Here is a 24,062-nt window from a genome sequence, read left to right as displayed (position 1 = left end):
GTGCCCTCATGCCAAGATCTTCGTTTTATGGGATAAACAGCAAGCTTAGAACTCAAAGCACAGGCATGTAGGTAGTTATGCTCTCTTTCTCTAAAGTGCCCAGTAGTTTCAAGTGGAATCAAGCCCCTATATTGTGGGGTTGGTGGCACAGCGTGCAACCATGTCTGTGAGTTAATGAGAGGCGACGTCCATTAAGGACCCTTTCATTTTATCTCCCCAGAGAGTGTGAGCAGGGTTCTGGAAGCTTCCTGGGGGGAAGATGCCATGGGAACATGAAATGTTATTGCCCTGTGATGCTGCTGGTGACATCAGACCCTGGCTAAGAAACCAGCATCCTTTGTTTGGGTTCTAGTAGATTCTGCAAGGGCTTTCTATGAATGCTGGTTTTCACTCTACAAATAAGGAAAGCAGTATAGAAAATTATTTTGAAATTCAACTATTTGGGGCTGGTTTTGAAGGTCCCTTTGAAATAGGAAACACTGGGAAGATATAGATAGGTTGTACTGGATAAAATTCTGCTAGACCATGACTCTCCATTGTGAATGCAGAAAGTTGCCTTATCTAAGTTAAAACTGATTTCCACCTAGTTTTCTTAAGGAGGAGTTTTGATAGCCAGAAAAAAATCCAATAATTTGAGTAGTTTGCTTTGCTTTGGCTGTGAAAATGTGACATTAAGTTTTGTTCAATTTGAGACACTCAACACACTTTCCAGGGGTCGGCTGTGTAAATAAAACCCATGCATCCTGCCCCCACAGAGCTTCTAGGCTAACCATCATCTGTGGAACCACATGATCACATCATCAATTAATTAATGAACTGCAATTTTCCATGAAAGGAGAGCACAGGTCACCCTGAAAAATATCATAGGGGGATTTACTTTACTTGGGGGAGGATAATGGGGTTTCCTCTGTGGAAGGGGCGTTTAAGGGAAAGGGATCCTCGAGAGATTTACCAAAGGCCAAAGAAGGTTCATGGAGAGTTAGGGTTTCAGGATATTCCAGGGTTGTGAGTGATGGTAGAGAGAGCCTTTGAGGAAGGTTTAGCTGCATCCAGCATTTGGATAAGTCAGAGAGAAAAGTGCACAGTGGCTGCTGGACAGTGTGGTGGAAATTTCCCGTTTTCGACCCTACCGACATTTGGGGCTGAATAATTCTTTGTTGTGGTGGTGTTAGGGGTCTTCCCTATACACTGTTGTGTTGTTGTTTCGTCGCTAAGTTTCTGCCTTTGTGAACTACTTGTTAGCGAAAGAAAGTTTCCATTTGTCCTTGGCATGGAAAGGCTCAAATAATGTCTGTGAGTGATAACAAACTCAATCTTGGTCACAATTCTGCCTTTGTGATGGTGGTAACTAAGAACATGTGCTTTTAAAGGATTGTTGTTGTTGTTTTAGACACTAAGTTGTATCTGACTCTTTGCGACCCCCTGGACTGTAGCCCGCCAGGCTCCTCCGTCCATGGGATTTTCCAAGTAAGAGTACTGGAGTGGATTGCCGTTTCCTTTAGGGGATCATTCTGACCCAGGGATTGAACCCATGGCTCCTGCTGTGTTTCCTGCATTGTAGGCAGATTCTTTACCCAGTGAGCCACTGGGGAAGCCCGCCCTGTGCACTATGGGATACTTAGCAGCATTGTTGAACTCTGCTTGTTAGATCCCATGAGCACTCCTCAGCTGTAACAACCAGAAATGTTTCCAGACATTACTAAATGTCCCCTCGGGAGCTGAATTGCCCCTGTTAAGAGTGACACCCCAGTGCTTTGCGTTTCGGCTTTAGCCTTGTTTCTTTGCAGATCTGTTTCTTTTGAGGGCATCACCTACTTCTACGTGATGCTCTCCCTTTCTATTTTAGCTATTGCTACAAGCCATCTTTTCTCCTTGGAATCAGGCAGGGTATAAATAAACAAATGTTACAGACGTGTAGTCACTGGTGTCAGATGCTGCTAGAGCTGGGATAGCGAGAGGCCTGAGCAGGGGCTGTTGGGTTTGGCAGTTGGGTGCCTGCCGGCGACCTATGAGAGAGGAGTCCGGTTGGGGGCCAGATTGGAAGGGATTACCGAGCGAGTGGGTGGTGAGGAAGTGGAGGTGGCCAGCATAGAGGAGTCTTTCAAGAGTGCTAGGGAGTGACGGAAAGCAGAGTGATATAATGGTAGCCAGAGAAGGAAGCAGCTTGAGAAAGGTTCTTTTTAAAGTCAGGGCTCTCCAGGCTGGATTTTGTCAAGGGCAAGGAGGAGTGAGCGTGCTGACTTGAAGGATCACAGCTTGACTGTCCATCCTCAGGAGATAGGGGTGTAGAGAATCCTGTGAAGGAGGTGGGGGTGCTCATTCCTCTGAGACAGGAGAGAACGGACATAGAACCTATGAAGTTAATGCAGATTCTCAGACGGAGGTGATAATAAAGGTTGGAGGGGTGCATTTCAAATGATCTTCAGCTTCAGTGAAAGCAGGTCATTTCCTTGAGAAGGCTGAGTGAACGGATGAAATAGTTGGACAAACATGAGAAATGAGAATTTGCACAGTTTCTTGGTTTTAAGGTAAAATTCCAAGCCTCTTCTTTCAACACCCTCTAAATTTGAATGTGAAGATAAACCTATAACTTGATGTCTCTCTTTAATGTGGAAGTGTTTTTTCTTGACAAGCTGTTATAAAAATATGAGCATCTTTCAGTTGAAGAGAAATTAGAATTAAGAATATATAGTTGTTGGTCAGTGATTCCAAGGGTCTCCTGTTGGGGTTTTAGGGAATCAGTCCATCATGACATTTACTTTAGCTGCATTGGAGAAGAAGGGATGGCTGGGAATTGGAAATGGAAGTAAGTATGGATTATGAGTGCTTACACTGTGTTGGAGGTGATGGATGGATTCCCCCACCCTTTTCCCTAATTGGAAAGAACCTTTGCTCTATTAGGAACAGCTTGTAATATCTGGGAGATTTTTATGTATGTGTTATGGCTCCTTATAAATTAACTGTGTCCCACAAGTGAAGAGAGGCAAGTTTCTTATGCTCTGTCTAATCTCACAAAGTCCATTGTTAATTTCAGTGTTCCTTTGCCCTCTGCATTAACCATGTTTTAAGTTCCAGTGGCCTCTCTCAGCTCTGTGTTGCAAACTGTTCATTTTGGCTATTTACAATTTGCTGCTCTTTTCCTATCAAACTTAAAAAAAATTCAAGATGCGCTATATTGTCTCTTTTGGAACATTATTATAGTTAATATGAGATATTATGGAAAGGCTCAAATGATAAAGAATCTGCCTACAATTCAGGAGACCTGGGTTCCATCCCTGGGTTGGGAAAATCCCCTGGAGAAGGGAATAGGTACCTACTTCAGTATTGTGTCTGGAGAATTCTATGGAATGAGGGGCCTGGTGGGCTACAATCCATGGGGTTGTAAAGAGTCAGACACAACTGAGCAACTAACACTTTAACTTCCTTTTTTTTTTTCTTTCCTACCAAATGTAAAAAGAAAATTCAAGATATCCTCTATTGTCTCTTTTGGAAGATAATTATAGTTACTAGGATATATTATGGAAATTATTATTAGTATATAATAAGTTTATATTCTATTTTTTCTGTTTATATTCTATTTTAGGCTATTATTTTATGGAGCCAAAAATAGCTGCCCAAATGGCTGCAAATGAAGCCTGCTACCATGTTGTTTTTTGATTATATATTATAGAAAAATTATGACAAGGCTTTTGACAGAAAGACTTTAAGAACTTTAATCTATGTGTCTAAGTCACACATGGTATTGTAACATATTTGATGCAGTCATTCTACTGTGGTGTTAGAGGACCAAGAAAATAGATGATCCTGCAGGAAAAACCCACACGTCATGGAGACTTCCATGTATTCAGAAATCTGGCATTATCACCATGCTTTGCAACTTCTATACTCTCCAATTTATGTTATACAAATGACAAAGAAATGAGTGATATTTATTTGAAGAACTACTTTTGAAATATTCCAATGAATTTAGCCTAGTGAATCCTCTCATTCCCTTGAATACAAATTATATTATTTGCAGAAAAGATTTCTATTCTAGTATACAATGGTAACTGAAATTTATAGCCACTATCCTGTGGAGCTGGGATGCTCTGAAAGATTTTCTAAATTGTCAAAGCCTAGGAAATATTTAGCAGACCTAATTGTCTTTTGTTGTATTTTCATTTGACTTTGATGAGGCAAATACTCAGTTAATTTTAGTTATTAAAATGTACCACTGTGAGTCAGGATAAGCTAGGCTCTGCTGCAATAACAAATCAGCTCAAAGCTTCAGTGGCTTGACCCAGTAAAGACTGATTTCAGTTGCCCAAGCATACAGTTCAGTTATAGATTGACAGGACATTTTTCATAATTCTTTAGAATTTGGAGACGCTCTTCATAATCCTCCAGAGACTTAGGATGATTGAGGGGGCACTGTGAATGGCCATGCTAAAAGGGAAAGGATCTTGCCCCAGGGAGGTAATGCTCACATCTGGGTGACATGTCACTTCCATTCATGACTCAGTAGGCAGAACCACTCATATGGCCCCACCCAACCACAAGAGGGCCAAGAAATCTAATCCCATCATATGACCTGAAGCCAGACAATTGAATACATTTGGGCACAGCATTTTGACAATAATATGTCATTCTCTGAAAATTAAAACTAAAGTGTTGGTTTACTACACTGTAAGGAGTATAGAACATTAAAAGCAATTTGTCTTGTTACTATATATCATATATATAATTATGATTACTGAGATAATCAGTGTTCAATGTCTTCATATACAGAAACATAGTATGCAAATGTCATGGGGTACATTTGTAGATATACAGCAAATAATTAAGCATGACATGGAATTCTTTCCCAAAGTCTGACATGAATGCATATGTGCTTGCATAAAATAATTTGTCATTTTACTACCAACCATGCTTTCACACTTTTTCAGAACTAACTTTTTGTTTTGCCTGTCACATTTGCAATGCTGAATAAATCTTTTTCTCTGAGATGGCAAATATTTATTGTAAAACTGAATGGCTCCTCTCCTCTCTCCCTTTTATATTTTGTCTGACAGCGCTTCCCAACAGAGGATCATCTGATGATTCATAGGCACAAGCATGAAATGACTTTGAAGTTTCCCTCAATAAAAACAGACAATATGTTATCAGGTAAGGAGCCATCAGGCAAAGAGGCTTGGGTGAGCAGATCAGCCACACGTGAGATACTTGTGCTGTGTAATAGAATGATTTTCCACTGGCAAATTCTGAGCCTTGAAAATATACATTTCTAAGATATAGCTGAGACTTAAAATAATGGTAAGAAGAAATGTAATCAGCTAATGTAGTGTTTACTAAAATAATTGGAGCTCTATGACTTCTCATTTTTCTGTAATGTGAAATATTTATTGCTATGAAACTTGTATCTATGTATTTTTTTAATCACATACCTGTAATTACTCAAACAACAAATATTAATTGAGCATCAGTAATGCACTCTGCATAAAAAGCAGAGACATTACTTTGTCAACAAAGGTCCATCTAGTCAAGGCTATGGTTTTTCCAGTAGTCATGTATGGATGTGAGAGTTGGACTATAAAGGAAGCTGAGCACCGAAGAATTGATGCTTTTGAACTGTGGTGTTAGAGAAGACTCTTGAGAGTCCCTTGGACGGCAAGGAGATCCAACCAGTCCATCCTAAAGGAGATTAGTCCTGGGTGTTCATTGGAAGGACTGATGTTGAAATTGAAACTCCAATACTTTGGCCACTTGATGCGAAGAGCTGACTCATTTGAAAAGACCCTGATGCTGGGAAAGATTGAGGGTGGGAGGAGAAGGGAACGACAGAGGATGAGATGGTTGGATGGCATCACCGACTCAATGGACATGAGTCTGAGTAAACTCCAGGAGTTGGTGATGGACAGGGAGGCCTGGCTTGCTACGGTTCATGGGGTCGCAAAGAGTGGGACACGACTGAGCGACTGAACTGAACTGAACTGAATGCACTCTGCACCATTCTGAGTGCCATGGAGCCTCAAAGATTGATATGATTACTATTTTTGAGGATATCATAATGTAGTGTGTGTGTGTGGGTGTGTGTGTGTGTGAAAACTTAGCTAAAACAGAAGACTGTCCATGATATGTATCAAAAGAGCATTGTAAGGAAGAATGCTATGTGACTTTAGTAGAAGGAGCTCTCTTTCTGGTTGAACTAATCAGTGAAAGTTTCCTTAAGAAACAGTACCTGCTTCATAATTAGGAAATTAAATGAGATAATGATGGAAATATAGCGAGTAGTCAGCAAATGTGAGCAGAAATAAATAAGGCTAATCTATCAATTAATTGCCATTCTGTCCCATTTTGACAAAAGAGTGCCAGGAGTAAGGAAAGAGTGCAAAGAGTGAGAAAACTTGAATTCTAGTCTGACCAGATGACCTTGAGTAAGTTGGTGAACACTTCTGGGCTTCAGTTTCTTTTTCTATAAAATGGGAATGATTTTATCTGCCCAGATACAATGAAAGTTTTAAGTGAAAGTATTTCATGAGCCCAACCAGGGTAATTAAAGCATTTCCTGTTGCCCTTTTTAGGCTAGAAATAATTTGCTCAAGCTGCTGTCTCCCTGGCATTGTGAAAAAAATCATACACCCATAAACATGTTTTAAAAGATATCAGAAGAGAAGCTGACTGCCCAGGCAAAGCTGGTTCCAATAATTGAGCATTTCTATGGCACTTAAAATTTACAAGTATTTTATTATCACTATTATCAGTAAACCCTCTAAGAGTTTTGTCAGACAGGTTATTATTACAACCCACATTTTACTGAAGAGGTGGAGGGACGTGGCAGAGGGAGCAGCTCTCCCAGACTCCTCAGTTCAGTTCAGTTTTGCTCAGTCACATCAGACTGTGCGACCCCAGGGACTGCAGCATGCCAGGCCTCCCGACGGCAGAAATAGAGCCCCTGATCCTGCACTTCTAGCCCTCTGACCCACACCAGCTACTGCACTGTCAGGCTTCCTCAGTTGATACATATGATCAAATACTTTCAGTGATGGGACCGTCCACACATGTTCACAATCCGGCCTGTACTTGTTAATAGTGCAGATGTACTATAGTTTGGAAGCCTCTTGAGTTCAAAGGCAGCCTTTTCCTTCAACCCTCCCCCGACACCCTTCCCCAATACCTCTCTCAGTCTGTTTGTTTTCATTGAACTAGCTGGCTCTTCTGAAACAGCTTTGTCTTTCCTTAAGTCTAGAAACAGAGATGCAGAAACTCAAATTTCTAAGAATTATGAAAGCCTAGAAGGATTAGGAAGGGTGGTCTGTTCTTTTGTTTTGATCATTTATTAAGTTCTGTAGAGTCACATGTGGTGTTACCTTACAGTTTAACAGTGAACATATATATGCAAATAGCAAGGCATTACACTTTGGAGTCCCCAATATTTTAAAATAATCAGTTCACCCTTTATTTTATCCTAAACAGGATCCTTAAAATAGGCTGCCTTGGGGTAGGGAGTGGTAGGTGAGTGTGAGGATGCTGTGCTTAGTCGCTCAGTCATGTCCCATTCTTTGCAACCCTATGGACTATAGCCTGCCAGGCTCTTCTGTCCTTGGGATTCTCCAGGCAAGAATACTGGAGTGGGCTGCCATGCCCTCTTCCAGGGATCTTCCCAACCCAGGGATCGAACCTAGGTCTCCCACATTGCAGGCGGATTCTTTACCATCTGAGCTATCAGGGAAGACGGAATGGTGAATATCTGGAGATTTTCAGAGAGAGGGATAAGAATTACTCTAGCGTCTCTCAGACAGACTGCTAGGGTGACCCTAAAGGGAGGCCCATCTGAAGGTCTGAAAAAAAAGCTAAAGATGTGTGAACATGTCTATAGATTTTCTATAATCTGATTTTTGATGAAGCTCTTTTCAGTCATTCTTACCAGATTCTTACTAGTTTGATAAGAATTGTTGGTGGTGCTAACTGGCAGTGTCAGATGGAAAATTATTGAGAGAAAAGTCACTCTGATTTTTATTATATTGAACTTGGAATAAGAAAATGAAGAGAGAAATAGATGAGGAAAAACAGCATGAATAATATAAAGGTATATATATTTTTGCTTTCTCAGGTTTTATGTTGAAGCTGGTAGGAGGCCATTTCATACTCCCAATGAAATTGAGTGTTAAATTTTAAAATGTGCTACCCACGCTGCATGTTTGTAATCTTGCAGAATTTTCTTGCTGGAACAGAATGCAGAGTTATCCAGTCCAACTCCAGGGGTTGAGGTCAACTACACATCATACGTCAATTTGTCCACAGTGAATTGTAATAGGCTATTTACTGGATATTTTTGCCTTGCTATTTTTTCCCAAGAAAGTCTTTATATATATTCATCTCAAATACAGTTTTAGCATACTAGATTATGATTGTAAATATGATTGAAATTTTACTTGTGTATATCTTGATTACTTGGATTTGAATTTATCAAAAGTTTCAGAATATATTTTTATTAAAATATGTTCATTAAGATTTTATTTCTTAATGTACCTTAAGTCTATTTTGTGGCCTCTCATAAAGATTAATAATTTTGTACAGCTTGAAATATAGTAAAAATAAAAATAGCATAAATCAAATCTTAAATCAGTGAACATCATCAGGGCAAAAATGTTTAAGTCCCTCCTGGGCTAATTTTTTTCAAACAATATTTGATTATACAAAATTTTATTTCAGATGAATAGGAGTTTGACATATATTAAGGAGATAATGTATGGTAGGTATGTTTATCATTGATTTCAGGATATCTGGCTAACCTAAATTTTTGGAAAATCACTTCATCCTTCATTAATTGCAAATATTGCAGTTCAGTTCATTTCAGTTCAGTCACTCAGTCGTGTCTGACTCTTTGTGACCCCATGAATTGCAGCACGCCAGGCCTCCCTGTCCATCACCAACTCCTGGAGTTCACCCAGACTCACCTCCATCGAGTTGGTGATGCCATCCAGCCATCTCATCCTCTGTCGTCCCCTTCTCCTCCTGCCCCCAGTCCCTCTCAGCATCAAAGTCTTTTCCAATGAGTCAACTCTTTGCATGAGGTGGCCAAAGTCCTGGAGTTTCAGCCTTAGCATCATTCCTTCCAAAGAACACCCAGGACTGATCTCCTTCAGAATGGACTGGTTGGATCTCCTTGTAGTCCAAGGGACTCTCAAGAGTCTTCTCCAACACCACACTTCAAAAGCATCAATTCTTCAGTGCTCAGCTTTCTTCACAGTCCAATTCTCACATCCATACATGACTACTGGAAAAACCATAGCCTTGACTAGACGGACCTTAGTCGGCAAAGTAATCTCTGCTTTTGAATATGCTATCTAGGTTGGTCATAACTTTTCTTCCAAGGAGTAAGCGTCTTTTAATTTCATGGCTGCAGTCACCATCTGCAGTGATTTTGGAGCCCCCCAAAATAAAGTCTGACACTATTTCCCCATCTATTTCCCATGAAGTGATGGGACCGGATGCCATGATCTTCATTTTCTGAATGTTGAGCTTTAAGCCAACTTTTTCACTCTCCTCTTTCACTTTCATCAAGAGGCTCTTTAGTTCCTCTTCACTTTCTGCCATAAGGGTGGTGTCATCTGCATAGCTGAGGTTATTGATATTTCTCCCAGCAATCTTGATTCCAGCTTGTGTTTCTTCCAGCAGAGTTCTCATGATGTACTCTGCATATAAGTTAAATAAGCAGGGTGACAATACACAGCCTTGACATATTCCTTTTCCTATTTGGAACCAGTCTGTTGTTCCATGTTAGGGAAGTTATTAAGATATCACAGATATATTCTTCATGGATAAATATCCAAAGAATTGTAAGATCTGAAATAATTTCATATCTTTGCCATAGAGCCCTTTTTATTTAGGGCAGGTAGAATTTACTACTCAAAATGACTGTAAACAATCTTTGACACACCACAAGTCAGGTTAATACCAGTGGCAGTCATGGTGTTTTATTAAGATGAGTCTGCTTTTATGAATGGAGAGTAAACATAAAACCTTTCTTTCTAAGGGCTCAGTACTAGTAGGGACATGAATAGGAGTGGTGTTGTTGGATTCTGAGGGCAAAGACTTCCATCCCCTCCCACCTTGGTCCTTCCACCCTTATTTGGGCCATATGATACATGTCCAGAGTTCCTGATGTGATCAGGGGCATGAATCATTCCCTTTAGCTATTCTTAATCTGATAGGTGGTAATTTCTTGGTGAGGAAAGAGGTGATAGCAAAGGCTTCACACACAGGTTGCAAAATTACCAACTACCACATCACAGCAGATCTATTGGGTTTGCAACTGATGATCAAATTTCAGTATTAGAGATACCGAAGCATTAGAGATATGTGTTTCGGTCTACTTTAATGGTATTATGGCTTGGTATCCTGGAATTCCCCCATCTTGCCCTATCAAACATCCCCACCTCCATTTTTTACAGGGTTCTGGAAAAACAGAATAAGAATCAAAGTGCAACTTTGTAGCTGAACAAATAATAAGCAGATAATACTCTAAATGAGAACTCTGTGTGTATGGGTTGTGTGTTGTGGATTGACCTAGAAGATGATAGATTTTATTTCGTTAAAGGAAGATGAAGTTCAAGAGTATCACAGACCTTTCCCAAAAGGTAAAGCCCTATCAACACTCGGGTGGGAAACCTGAGAAAGAGACACAGAGATTGCCTTTAAATGCCTGGTCAATTCCCCCACTAGACATCTTAATCCGATTAATGCCGCAGGCAAAGGGGCTGTGCTTGTAGAGAAGTTAGGACAGGCACCCACTGAGGTGTAGAAAGAGGATCTGAAGCTGCCCCTTCACCACCATTCATTTATTTAACAAACATTTGATGAGTGCCTGCAAAGATCCTATTGTGTTGGGTGCTGGGGATGTGTTATTGAACCAGACAGATGAAGTTGCTCTTCCATAGAGCCAACTTTACGCTATTCAGAGTGGGGAGGAAGAGAGATAATAGGCAAACAAAACAAAACAACCCCCTGCCCCCAGATAAATAAATAAGAAAATATCAGTTAGGGACAAGTACTCTGATGAAGATAAAAACATGATAGTGTGACATCAGTGGCCAGCAGGCTGTCTGAAGGGAGGTCAAGAAAGGCTGTTTCCGGATGGATATGGCATTTCAGCCAAGACCTGGTGTTCAGTACCCCAGGCTCAGGGGTTCTTTCTCCCTGACCTCTGAGTGTGGTGGGACTGGAAGTGGTAAAACCCCAACACCAGAGGTGGTGCAGCTGACTGTATCTTGTACTGACACACAGAGGAGAGGTGTATAAAGGACACTATAACCCTTTAGAACCCAGCTGAGATCTGGATTAGGTCGAGAAGTACAGCCTAGTTCCAGATTCAGAACCTGATTCTTACTGTGGAAAAAGCAAAATGTTTTCAATGAAGTAGAACTTTTGTTTCCAAGAAACTGTAATCAACCAGACAATCTCAGAATCCAAATCTATTGCCCATGGCTCTTTGCTGTAAACCCTACTTAACAATCCAAGAACATTTTAATAGAAAAGTCAGAGGAAAGGTGACATATCACTGCAAATTCTTTTTGGAATGCACTGGGATATAAAAAGTAAATAAATCACACACACACACACACACACACACACACACACGCAAACAACAGCCCATGCTTCCCTTCTTTCTCTTCCATCAGTGGCAAAGTTACATAATGATTTCTCACTATGGAAATCAATCAGATCTTCATGGAACAGAGGGTGGTGGAGATGGCTTGCACCAGAGGGCAGCCTGATAATAGCAATAGCTACCACTTATTGCCGTATCTTATGCCAGTGGCCCCTGCTTTATATACACTGTCATTTAATCCTGGCCACTTTTTTTTCATATGAGTGAAAAACATCAAGAGGATAAGCAATTTGTCCAAAGTCCCTATCTGTATTTTTCTTACTATACATCTAGATTTGGTGAGATATGCTATGGGGTCGCACAGAGTCGGACACGACTGAAGCGACTTAGCAGCAGTAGCAGCAGCAGCATATTATTTTTAGCATATTTCAGCCTGAGATTTATGTTTGGATATAAGTCTATGAACTGCTTTTTATTATATTATTGATTTATCTCTTCAGTTCAGGTCAGTCACTCAGTCATGTCCGACTTTTTGCGACCCCATGAATCGCAGCACACCAGGCCTCCCTCCTTGTCCATCACCAATTCCTGGAGTTCACCCAAACCCACGTCCATCAAGTCAGTGATGCCAACCAGCCATCTCATCCTCGGTCGTCCCCTTCTCCTCCTGCCCCCAATCCCTCCCAGCATCAGAGTCTTTTCCAATGAGTCAACTCTTCGCATGAGGTGGCCAAAGTACTGGAGTTTCAGCTTTAGCATCATTCCTTCCAAAGAAATCCCAGGGTTGATCTCCTTCAGAATGGACTGGTTGGATCTCCTTGTAGTCCAAGGGACTCTCAAGAGTCTTCTCCAACACCACAGTTCAAAAGCATCAGTTCTTTGGCGCTCAGCCTTCTTCACAGTCCAACTCTCACATCCATACATGACCACTGGAAAAACCATAGCCTTGGCTAGACGAACCTTTGTTGACAAAGTAATGTCTCTGCTTTTGAATATGCTATCTAGGAGTAAGCATCTTTTAATTTCATGGCTGCAATCACCATCTGCAGTGATTTTGGAACCCCCCAAAATAAAGTCTGATACTGTTTCCCCATCTATTTCCCATGAAGTGATGGGACCAGATGCCATGATCTTCGTTTTCTGAATGTTGAGCTTTAAGCCAACTTTTTCACTCTCCTCTTTCACTTTCATCAAGAGGCTTTTTAGCAGTCATCAAATGGGAAGAAGAGTCAAACATTTTTAGAAGGAAATTATAACAATGCGTTAGCATTTAGAGGAATGAAGAGTTGTGTTTTTAAATCAGATTTTCTCATCCACTGTGATAAGTTACTACTGGCATCTAGGCTAGGTCAGCTTGTTATTCATGTTTTTAATTGGTCAAGCAAAGTAGAATTTTAAAAATTCTCCTGAATATGTCAGAGGCCTTGATTGAAAATCTCCTTTTATATATGAAAAATTGACTTCTAGTCTATTTAATCTGGAACTCAATTCCTTTTGACAAAGAGTGTAGGAGAACTTGGGCAATTAGTGACTAAGTGGAAGCATTAAGCTTTGGATTCCACTATTCAGGGCAGATTTTGACCCCTTCATTTACGTGGCCAGTGAAGACGTGGTTTCACAGTGTTAGTAACACTTTTTACTGGCTTCGCTCCTCTAAACAGAATTAAAATTGTGACTTAATGGCTGTTGAAACACTTAGGGTTAGGCCGTGGCTGATAGTATGCAGGTGTGGAAAATAGACTTGTATTTTCCAATCCATCCCGCTGTCTTCTGGAACCATGTGTTGTAAGAGATGCCCTTATCAGAGCATGCTCTGGTTGACTCATTTCCTCTCTAAGGGTGTCTAGTCCACCAGCTCTCTACCTTGACAGCAAATGGATTGCAGCATGTTAGTCAAGAGTGTGAGAGTGTGGCTCACCTCTTACTGATCTGGATCACCCCAGTCCAGGTCAGCTTTTAGGTATCCCACAGCTGTTGCTAAAAGCCAGAGTTGCTTCAGTTTGTTCCATAGGAGCACTGCCTCTTGGGACAGATTTCAGTGTCACTGAGAGGACCCTATTGCTCCTATTGTATATTCACACTCAATAAAAGGCACATTTATCGCAAAGAAGCCTGTCTAGAATTCTGTGGAATTCTGTTGGTTGTTACTGATTATTGCTCTTATGAAGGGTTATGTATTTTCAAATTCATTGAATGTAAACTTTCTTAACTAGAGCTCTATTAAAATGCAGGTAAGGGATAAGAATATTTCTATGAAAGTATTGGTTGAAAATAGTGGGATAAATCTGACTATAAAAAGAATATTAAAAATCTCTAAGAGAGATGCCTTTTTTGAGAACCCTAACTCTTACCAAAATAGATAGGCTACTTCCAATATTTTTATCTGTTGATTTGAGCAGCATTCTTAAGGAATTCCATTAAGCCACATTTTGTTGGCTGAAATTGAGTCACGCAAATTATAAAAATGCATTGCCTTTAAAAAAATACCCTACAGTTAGAATGGTCACTAATTCAAACTGATCTTTCTTATAACTTGTCTGAATAAGTGAGGCTTTTATAGTATCAATTTAATACAGAATGATATAAAATTGCTTTATAGAGTCCTTTAGTAATACCATCACTGAGACTATCAGACCAATAGGAAAAAAATTTTTGCTTAGGTGACTCACATTTTTTTCTCCTCTGGTATATGATGGAAAATCTGCTTTTCCCTTTTTCTTAAATTGATGACTTGTCACCTTGCCTTTTTTATAAAAAATAAAAGAAACATAGACAGACGTATAACTCAAACACAGCTCTGAAACTGAATAAAGTAGCAACCTATTATTAAATGTAAACCAGACTAAACACTTTTTTAAAAGAAGAATTGGTTTTCATGCTTTAGCTTTGTGCTTGTCATTTAAGTTTTGGAATAATCATACTTGCTGGGACTGAAGCACTTGATGGTAGGCAGACTATGGATTGACTGAAAACTTGGTGAGTTGCTTTTTTCCCTATTAGTTCTAGCCATACACTTGTGGTCCTTCCCAGGTGAGATGTAATGTGATGCAGGATTTTTTATCACAGAAATGATGGGTAAATTCCTAACTCATAATGCCATGTTTGTGGTCCTTTTCCTGGCAGATAGGCAAATAGAGTCTCTGCTCTGTTGGCAAATATTCTTTATTGAGCTATTTACAGAGGCAGTGATTTTATGAGAAGATGCTCCATTTTCAAGAAATAGACTCATCATTCCAGGAAGGGAAGTAGATATTGAAATATGACAAACTTTACAAAAGATATTTTATCCCTTTTGGTGCAAATCTTTCTTGTCTGGTTGGTAAATATATCCCCAAGGATGCTTGAAAGGAATAGAAGAGGCTAAGATTTCTTGCTTGCACTGGCCCTGGGTGTCTAGGGCTCCTGAGACCTTGGCTTGATGTGCTCTTTGTAGATTGTGAGAAGGTGGTGCACAAGCTGCAGCTCCAGTGCAGATTTACAAAGGTTATAGCTACAACTCAGATAGCATTCAGACTCAAAAACTATTCACTTTTAGTTTGAGATTTGGGATTGAGAGTCTCCATCTCTCATTCAGATGGTCCCCATTGGAGTAAAAGCAGTAGAAGAAAGGAGAACAAAAGTCCTTAAATGATCATGTCAACTCTGAGTTCTGAGTGGAACCAGTTCCTATAAGTCCTTGGAGTTTAACTTGTCACTACTGAACACACCTTTGATATTATCCACAGATAGAGCATCAGTCACTGTTATTCAGGACATAGAAACTGCTGCCGCTATAGATAACTGGTGCATGCTCTTGGTTCTAAATAAGGCATAGATTAGAAGAATTTTAACTTTGGCCATGGATATTACTCACTTATTTCTGGTCTGATCTCAGCTGGAATAGTTACTTGACAAGGCATTCATGTGGCCGAGAAACTCTGCCTCTTTTATTTAAGCTGCTGATAGATTTAGCTGTTCCCTCTTTTGAAGATTTGCACATTTCCTGGCTTACTTGGAACTGGTACCATGTGGGATCAAAGATGACTTGAGACCCTGTATTAATTCTAATAAATGTTAAAACAAAAGTTAAGCTCCATTTTCTGGTTCCTGTTGTAACTGGAAAGAATAGCTCATTCACAAGAAGAGAATGAATTAAATATTCAGAACAGTGTGCCTTATCTATTCCAAATGTGAATATAGATAAATGTTTTGCCTTCCCTTCACTCTTATCATACTGCAAAGAAAGTCACATTTGGTAACAACTCTGGGGCCCTCCTCTGGGTCTTTGGATCTGGGGAGGAGGGGGCCGGCTGTCTTTACTGCCCATGGCTGCTCTTGTTCCACAGCTTGGTCTCCCTATTGCTGCAGAAATGTTCATCATGATGGATGGTGCTGTTGCTACCCTGTGCCATGCTCCTTCACTCTCCTTTGTTGATGTATGTGGGTGTATGTGGGTATCTGGGAATAATTTTGCTTTAGCGAAGATAGAAAACATCTCTCAACTTTGCTTGGGGCTTGGGTCCCCAAATGCCAACCTGAATTCAATTTTATGGACCATCTCATGAACTTGTCCCAGAGTTCAGGAGTCTTATAGAGCTTCTAGGATTACTATTCTCTTTACCCGGAATCATGGCCCTCAACTTCTAAATCTCCAACATAGAAGCATAGAGAAATAAAAGGAAAAATAAAACTTGGCAAACTAAATTCCTACTGATGACGAGTGGTCTAATATTTCAGTTCTGTTATGTGATACTTTCTCAGGTTTTTTTAGTCACAAAAATGTTCTTGCTGGATAGTGAAGAGTCTGTAGGCTTGTAGTGTAGTAGTGTAGTTCTATTGTGTGTAGGATATAAATGATTGCAAGATATTTCAGAAGAACCAAGGATTGTAAGGATTGTTCATTACCAATACAATTATATGACTCCATTTCTAAATGGTGCCCAAGATGAGTTTCAGTTTCCTTGTAAGTAAAATGGAGGAGGTAATTTTTACCTAATGTGGTTGGTGTGAAAATTAGTGAGATGATGCAACAAAATACTTAGCAGTATGTTTGGCAAAGAACAGTGTGAAAGGATTAGTTAGTCAGTCTTTTCTGACTCTTTGCAACCCCATGGACTATAACCCGCCAGGCTCCTCTGTCCATGGAATTCTCTAGGCAAGAATACTGGAGTGTATTGCAGTTCCCTTCTCCATGGGATCTTCCCCACCCAAGGATCGAACCTGGGTCTCCTGCGTGGTAGGCAGATTATTTACAGTTTGGAATGGAATAAGCACCCAGTAAAGGTACAGCCATACGCACGAACACACACCCACACTTTTATTTCCGCTCTCAGTTCCTGTCCACTTACACCCTCTGTTTATAAAACTCTGCTAGCCCTTACTCTGGCCCAGTTTCTAGTATCTAACCAGTTGTTACTGGTGTTCCTGTCCTGCTGTTCTTTACGTGGTCATGAGTACCTTTGACCTACTACAGTGACTTTCGAAGGGAACCCGGTTATGGTGGTGATTTTATGATCCAAACCTTGTTTGAAAGATGATGAGCATGTCCAGAGAATGTAGGTAATTTTCCCTAAATCACACGATTATCAAATCTAGATTTCTGAGTTGTCAATGTTGTCTTTTACTCTTGTACCCAAGACCTTTGGACCTATAAGGAGAGTCTGGGCAAAGCATGGGATGTAGATTGAGAAAGGATTATGGTCATAGGTAAGAGAGGACTTAATAGTGATAAGATGGTTATAAATCATGTGACCTTGTGCAAAGTACTTATTTCTCCTGTTTTAAAATAATATGTACCCTGCTTGCCTCATAGGATCTTGTGAGATCTGGGTTCTAGACAATGTGGGTGAAAATGTTTGTGAACTGCAAAATGCTGAATAAATACTAATTTTATTATAAACACTGTGTGGTATATATAACGGTTATAGACATGTATGGATATGTAGGTATATGTGTCCATGCATGCTAAGTTGCTTCAGTTGTTGCTAAATTGCTCTTTGTGACCCTATGGCCTCTATGGACCCTATGCCAGGCTCCTCTGTCCCTGGGATTCTCCAGGTAACAATATTGGAGTGGATTGCCATGCCCTCCTCCAGGGGATCTTCCCAACCCAGGGATCAAACCCGCATCTCTTATGTCTTCTGCATTGGCAGGAAGATTCTTTGATGCTAGCGCCACTAGGGAAGCCCATGTAGGAATATATGTATAGCTTAATAAATGAGTGTACATTTTAATAAAACCATTTTTAGCAAAACCCAATCTTTTGCATATCTTTTATCTGTACAGTCCAATTTATAATCATTTGGCTCTCCTACTGGCTCTCCATGTACTACAAAGGGAGCTCAATATCTTGGAGACTAGACTAAGAACGGAGAAGAATGCAGGTAGATATTTTGTTGCATTTGAATGCAAGTCAACCGTTTGGGTCCTTACCAGGTAGGAAAGCCCCATGCCCATAGTGTATCAGGAGGCATTGCCCTGAAAAGGCTCATTAAATGGAAATATCAAGTCTTTTTCAGCTTCATAGGTATTAAGATTATTCTTTGACTTTCAATGGATAATTTACTAAAATTAACTACTCTCTTTATGATTTAGAAAATGAAATAGGATTCTAGTTTCTGGTCATATAGGAACATATAAAGAGAATGCCGAAACTGCAATTTCATTGCAACTTGGGGACTTTCTGCAGTTGACTGGTGTTGATGACTTAGAGGACTGCCCAGAAAGAGATTTGAGGCTAAATGTAGATCATTGGACAAGTGTTGTAATCCATCTAGCAGTGTCTGCCATAGACTCAGATGGGAATAATGCATGTACATAATGGAAATAGCACCAAGCCCTTGGTTATAATACCAGGGTTGCTACATCTACCCGGAAGATCTTGAATAAGACCCTTAATCACTCAGAGCTTCAGTTTTCTTCACTTGCAAAACAGTTGACATGGCCAGGCTTCCCACTGGGAAGTGGTGCTCTCTGGTTTTTTTAATCTTTGTTACTGAGAGAAGTGCAGTTAACACAATTTTATTCTTATTCATGTAAGTATACTTTTACTAGAATATAACTACCTTTAATAATTACAAAAGTGTGATTCTACACTGCTTACCTATAGGATCTTATGAGACCTAGAGTCTAGAGAATGTGTACATAATATTAAGACACAAATAGTGGTTTCAGATCCTCCAGTTTTTGAAGTGGTAAACTCTCCAGACCATCAAGAACATGAAAGAGATTCTATTCCTTTTAAAATGTCTTCTCTGAACATTCTTTTGGCTATAGCAGAGGAAAATAAAATTAATAATTATATTTTTGAGGGATGGAAGCTGAATGTGTTTGTTTTGGAACCATTCATCATCCTTCTGTGACTCTCAAAATGAGAGAGAGAATTGCTAAATCTTTATTCTCCATTAAGAAAAAAGAATCAAATGCGTGCTTCCCTCTTTTTGTTTAATATAAACATTTATTAAATATTTTATCCTCCCAGCTCCCTAAAGTCAGGCTTAACATTGACTCTAGATTTTTTTTGGCCTTATTTGAGCAAAATTGTTTTTTCCAATTAAAAAATTCTACACATTGCGACATGTATTCAAATGATATGAACCCCAGAAAGTCAACAGTGGCTTCTCCTCAACTGAAGTTTTCCAGAGGGAACCCCTCATGTGCTGCAGGCTTCTACACATCATATTCTTTCTCTGGGCTTTATGGTTTTATTTTATTCCATATTCTAATTTTATGTAAAGGGCTGGAAAGTTATGGATGGCCACTTGGCATCGTCATTAAGGCTAGTGGAGGGGATTAGTGAATTTAGGTCGTGCTTGCCATTGGCTTTTGAGGAAACGATCCCCTGTCTAATCATTTGGTCTTTGTTTTCAGATCAGACTCCAACCCCAACGAGATTTCTGAAGAACTGCGAGGAGGTGGGGCTCTTCAGTGAGTTGGACTGCTCCCTAGAGCATGAGTTCAGGAAGGCTCAGGAGGAAGAGAGCAGCAAGCGGGTAGGTTCACTTGGATGCCTGGACAAGTGTTTCCTCTAGCACCTGCTAGACACGTCTGTGTTGAAACTAGGTGGCATTGTTGTGCTGGTGTGGCTCTAAAATAGCATTTTATCCATTTACAAGCGCTTTATGGTTTTTTTTTTTTTTAATGGATGAATCTCTGGTTGTGGTGGAAAAATCATGGGAAAAGCAGATTATATGAAATATGAAATTCAAGCCAAAAAATTATCCTGATTCTTTTTTTTTAATTGGAGGATAATTGCTTTACAGTGTTGTGGTGGTCTCTGCCATACATCAGCATGGATCATAATTATTCTTGACTTGAGTCAGATAAACTCATGGAATTTTCCATTCAAAACTAGTTGTTTTCCTTTGCTGAATAATAGCAAGATATCCATGGGTGGTAAGTGCAGAAGACAAGGACCAGAGGGTAAGATGACAAGTGAAGGATCATAGCAGTAGGAGAGAGGATTTCATCTGATCTTGACCCAGGCTATAACTATCTGATTTCTGTCATCTTCCTGGTGTCTCTCTACCACATTTCACAGTTCCTTCTTGGCCATATTATCGTGTATTTGTTGTTGTTGAAATAAATAGGTTCACTATAAGTGTGCATTATTTGTTCTTACAAATGTAGAAAATCTGCTTTATGAATCCCTCCAGAATATACTCTTTTTTTATTGTAATGTTGTGCTGGCATTTAAAAAATCACTGTATCAGATTAAGGTAAAGAAATGGAGGCATAAGTAAATAAGATAATGAAGCTTTTTAGTATTTTTAGTTTGCTTTTATAGACCGTTATTGAATGCCCACACTGTACTAAACAACACATTAGACATATCCCATGCCCAGAGACTTAAACTGTGAAAGCAGGTTGAAAGGAGGTACCAGCTACATTGTAATGGATTCTGAATTTCCAGCTGTTGCATCCGGAGAAGAAATTTTAAAAGGCTCTGATATTTCTCTAAGTGTTTCAAAACCTTTGAATCTCCCTCTATGTGAAATTACAATAATCCCTCTCCACCAGATTTTTCATGTCACATTCTCACATCACGATAGCCGAGGGTCTGTATTCAGTCTGTACTGCTTTAGGAAAAATCCTGAAAATAGGTTACAAGAGGGATATAAAATCTCAAGCAACTCATTTTATTTATAATTAGTTATTCATACTTGACCATCTCCTACCTCCCCAGCCCCAACCCAGTGAAGGGCCTTTTTTTTTTTCTTTTCTTTTTTTAAAACAAACACTGATTTAGCACTTATTTGCCAGATGCTGTTCTGAGTACTTAAAATTTTTAACTAAATAAAAATAGAAGGCATGCATTCTATATTTTATTGCAATAGAAATAGATTTTTAAAAACCATAAAAATAGCAAGGAAGAGAGGAACCAAAAAGTCTAATAAATTTACTCTGGTTGAGTAATAAATTTAGCTTTCCTGATGGACATGACATCTGTAGACAACTGAGAGATTAAGTTCATTTATTCCTTGAGATAGTTAAGGTTGGCTTCTTCTGAACTATAAGTAAGGTGTATACTTGGTCCATATTGTCTTCACTTCTGATAGGAGGGTTTTAGTCAAAGTGTATGCCCTTGATTTTCCTGAAGATATTTACCAAGAACAGCAGCTTTAGAAGCCCATGATCGGGTTGTGGTTTTAGATCTTCTTTGCATAGTACTCACCATCTCCTATATGAAGCCCCAGGGGAGGAAATTCTTACAGATCTGAATTCCAGGAAACGGTTTGCTTCCCCTGAGGAAGTGAAATATTTTCTCCTTGTGGACATGAGAATTCTGTAACCAGTTCTGTTTCTCTTTTTGCTTTGACTGCTTGGTTAACACGAAGCCAAACTGACTGTTTAACTTTGAGAACTTTTTAGAACACGGTAATGAGCATTTTACTTCCCCACAGACTAGACTTTCAGTTCCAGTTTATATTTCCTCTGGTCCCAGTTTTTAATGTAGAGTGACATTTTCATGATCTACATTTTCTTTGTGTATGTGAGTTGCTTTTGATTCTCTGTGGGTTGAGTACAAAAAAGTGTTAAAATATTCAGGCAAGCAAAGTTGAGGAGGACTATTGCCATTGAAGAAATATGTTTTTCTTCTCTTTCAAATGTTGCTCTTAGCAACATTAGTCATGTGATGACTTTGAGCAGGGTACGTGGGTGGGGGATCCTGCAGCCAGCTTCCCCCGTGGTTTTGGGGTGGGCCCCTCAGGAGACCAGTATCTCACACCCCAACTTCACTTGCACGCACTGGACGTTGGACAGCATTCAGACTGTGGAAGTTTCCTCTTCCACTGCCTTGTTCAAACTAGTGGGCCAAATCCAGCCTCAGTGGCCGTGACTGCACAAGTAGGCACTTTCTTGAGGCCTCAGGCAGGGTGACTCATCCAACGGCCGAATGAGCTGTGTTGGTGACTTCTTGTGTATGCTGGTGTGCTGGTGATTTCCTTGGAAGCCACATAATGGGGAAATGTGGAGTTGGAGATGCTCTCTCATCTGCCAACGTATTTCTACTCATCCCTTCCTCCACATTCCTCCAGCTTCCAACATCCTTGGCATACTGTCACCACCAGCTCCTACTTCATTTATTTGTTCCCCACTTGAATAGTAGGAATACGAGTTCTTTTTTAAAAAAAATCTTTTGGTTGGGAGGTGTGTGGGATCTTAGTTTCCTGACCAGGGAGTAAACCTGTGCCCCTAGTATTGGAAGCATGGAGTCTTCAACGGTGAACCCCACAGAAGTCCTGGAATACAAGTTGTTTTTCAGGGCATACCTTGTCATCATTAAGTTCTGTCTCCTCCTTTGTCCCTTCTGCTGCACATTCAGATAACAATTCCTTTTTAATTCTACATTCCAACTGTCTTCTAATTTATTTTCCTCTGAGACTGTTAATAGAAGATTTGCAATAGTTCCCTCATGCTAAATCAGTTCAGTCCCGTCTGAGTCTTTGTGATGCTATTGGCCATAGGCTGCCAGGCTCCTCTGTCGTGGGATTCCCCAAGCAAGAATGGAGTGGGTTGCCATGCCCTCTTCCAGGGGGTCCTCCCAACCCAGGGATCAAACCCGTGTCTCTTACGTCTCCTGCATTGGCAGGTGGGTTCTTTACCACTGGCGCCACTTGGGAAGCCCATTAGTTCCCTCGGCAAGTTTTATTTTGTAAAGTGGGAGATGGATTTGTTTATATAGAAAATTTGGTTTAAAAAGATTCTTGCTTAAACTTGCTAAATACTTTATACAGAAATGTTAGAAAGACTGTGCTGGTCCTTTCTTCCACCTTTAAAATTCTAGCTGAAGTTTGGTCTAGAAAATTCTCTCAAAGAGCAAATAGGGAGTTGGTTGTTGTTTAGCCTGTGTGGCTGTCTGTTGGGAAAAATTCTGTTCAACAGACTATCTTTAATCCTGATACATTTCCAAAAGTATCCCAATATGTGTATAGAGTGAGGACAGGCTAGAGGCAGGTAGTGACCAATGGAAAAGCCCCAGTGTCTGTATCCATAGCATATATTATATAGCAGATGACGCATTCCATAATTGCCTCAACCTTCCACCTTAGCATAAACCCATAGCTTCAAAACTCTTTAATTAGAGATATATTTTTTCTCTTGAAAAAGCATTCCTCACTGGCAGTATCACGGATCTCAACTTGCCTAGTCAGGCTAGTGCATGTCCTGAAACAGATGAGAAACTTTTGTTCAACATTTATTCACACAATAAATATTTTTGAGAGCCCATCATGTGCTAGGCACTGTCCAAGGCACTGGTGAATATATGGACTAAAGCTGATTTTAAAACCAGAAAACAAAAAAATCCCTGATTTCAGGTTGCTTACTTCTCATGAGCAAGACAAACAATAAACAAGAACAATAGAATATATAACATGTCCGAAGGTGAAAAGTGCTGTAGAGAAAAATATTTCAGGGAAGGGGCACAGGGGGCGTGGGGAGTGATCTAGGGGCCATCACTGGTGAGCGAACATGCAGCTGTGACCTGAAGGAGGAAGAAGTCAGAACCAGTTGTGTACTGGGGAGGAGAGTAGAGAGAGCAGTAAGTGCAACGTCCTGAGGCTGGAGGGTGCTCTTTGCTGGAGGAACAGCAAAGAGCAGGGTGTGCAGTGATGGGCAGAGTGGGCATGCAGGGTCATATCCAAGAAAGCTGAGTAGGCTTCAGTCTGAGTGAGATGGAGAACCATAGGACAACTGTAAGGAGAGGTATCATAGCATCTGACTTACATACAGCAGACCTCCTGTATACGAACAAGTTCCATTCCCAGAGAGTGTAAGTCCAATTTGTTTCTAAGTCCAATAAAGTTAGCCTAGATACCCAACTAACACAAGCACTTATATAGTACTGTACTGTAATAAGTTTCACACAATAATATATAAAAAACAAACCCCCCAAATAAAGAAAATATTTTAAATCTTACAGTATAGTACCTTGAAAAGTTTAGTAGTACAGTACAACAGCTGGTACTTCTTAGCAGTGCCAGCTATATCA

The 24,062-nt window shown here is 40.0% G+C and overlaps 1 protein-coding gene across 2 annotated transcripts in view; it reads left to right on the top strand.

Moving 5' to 3' along the window:
• The window catches only part of CREB5 (cAMP responsive element binding protein 5), a 442,462-nt gene that overhangs the window by 84,475 nt on the left and 333,925 nt on the right, over positions 1-24,062 (top strand). For both annotated transcript variants that reach the window (XM_040259717.1, XM_040259716.1), the window contains exons 3-4: positions 5,052-5,145; positions 19,439-19,560. In XM_040259717.1, coding sequence (XP_040115651.1) covers positions 5,052-5,145; positions 19,439-19,560 — 216 coding nt within the window. The remainder of the gene's footprint in view (positions 1-5,051; positions 5,146-19,438; positions 19,561-24,062) is intronic.

The sequence above is a fragment of the Oryx dammah genome, unplaced genomic scaffold, assembly GCF_014754425.2.
Source record: "Oryx dammah isolate SB20612 unplaced genomic scaffold, SCBI_Odam_1.1 HiC_scaffold_18, whole genome shotgun sequence".
In the NCBI taxonomy this organism is placed as follows: Eukaryota; Metazoa; Chordata; class Mammalia; order Artiodactyla; family Bovidae; genus Oryx; species Oryx dammah.
The sequence above is the reverse complement of the archived record's forward strand: the minus strand, read 5'-3'. Positions and strand labels throughout refer to the sequence as shown.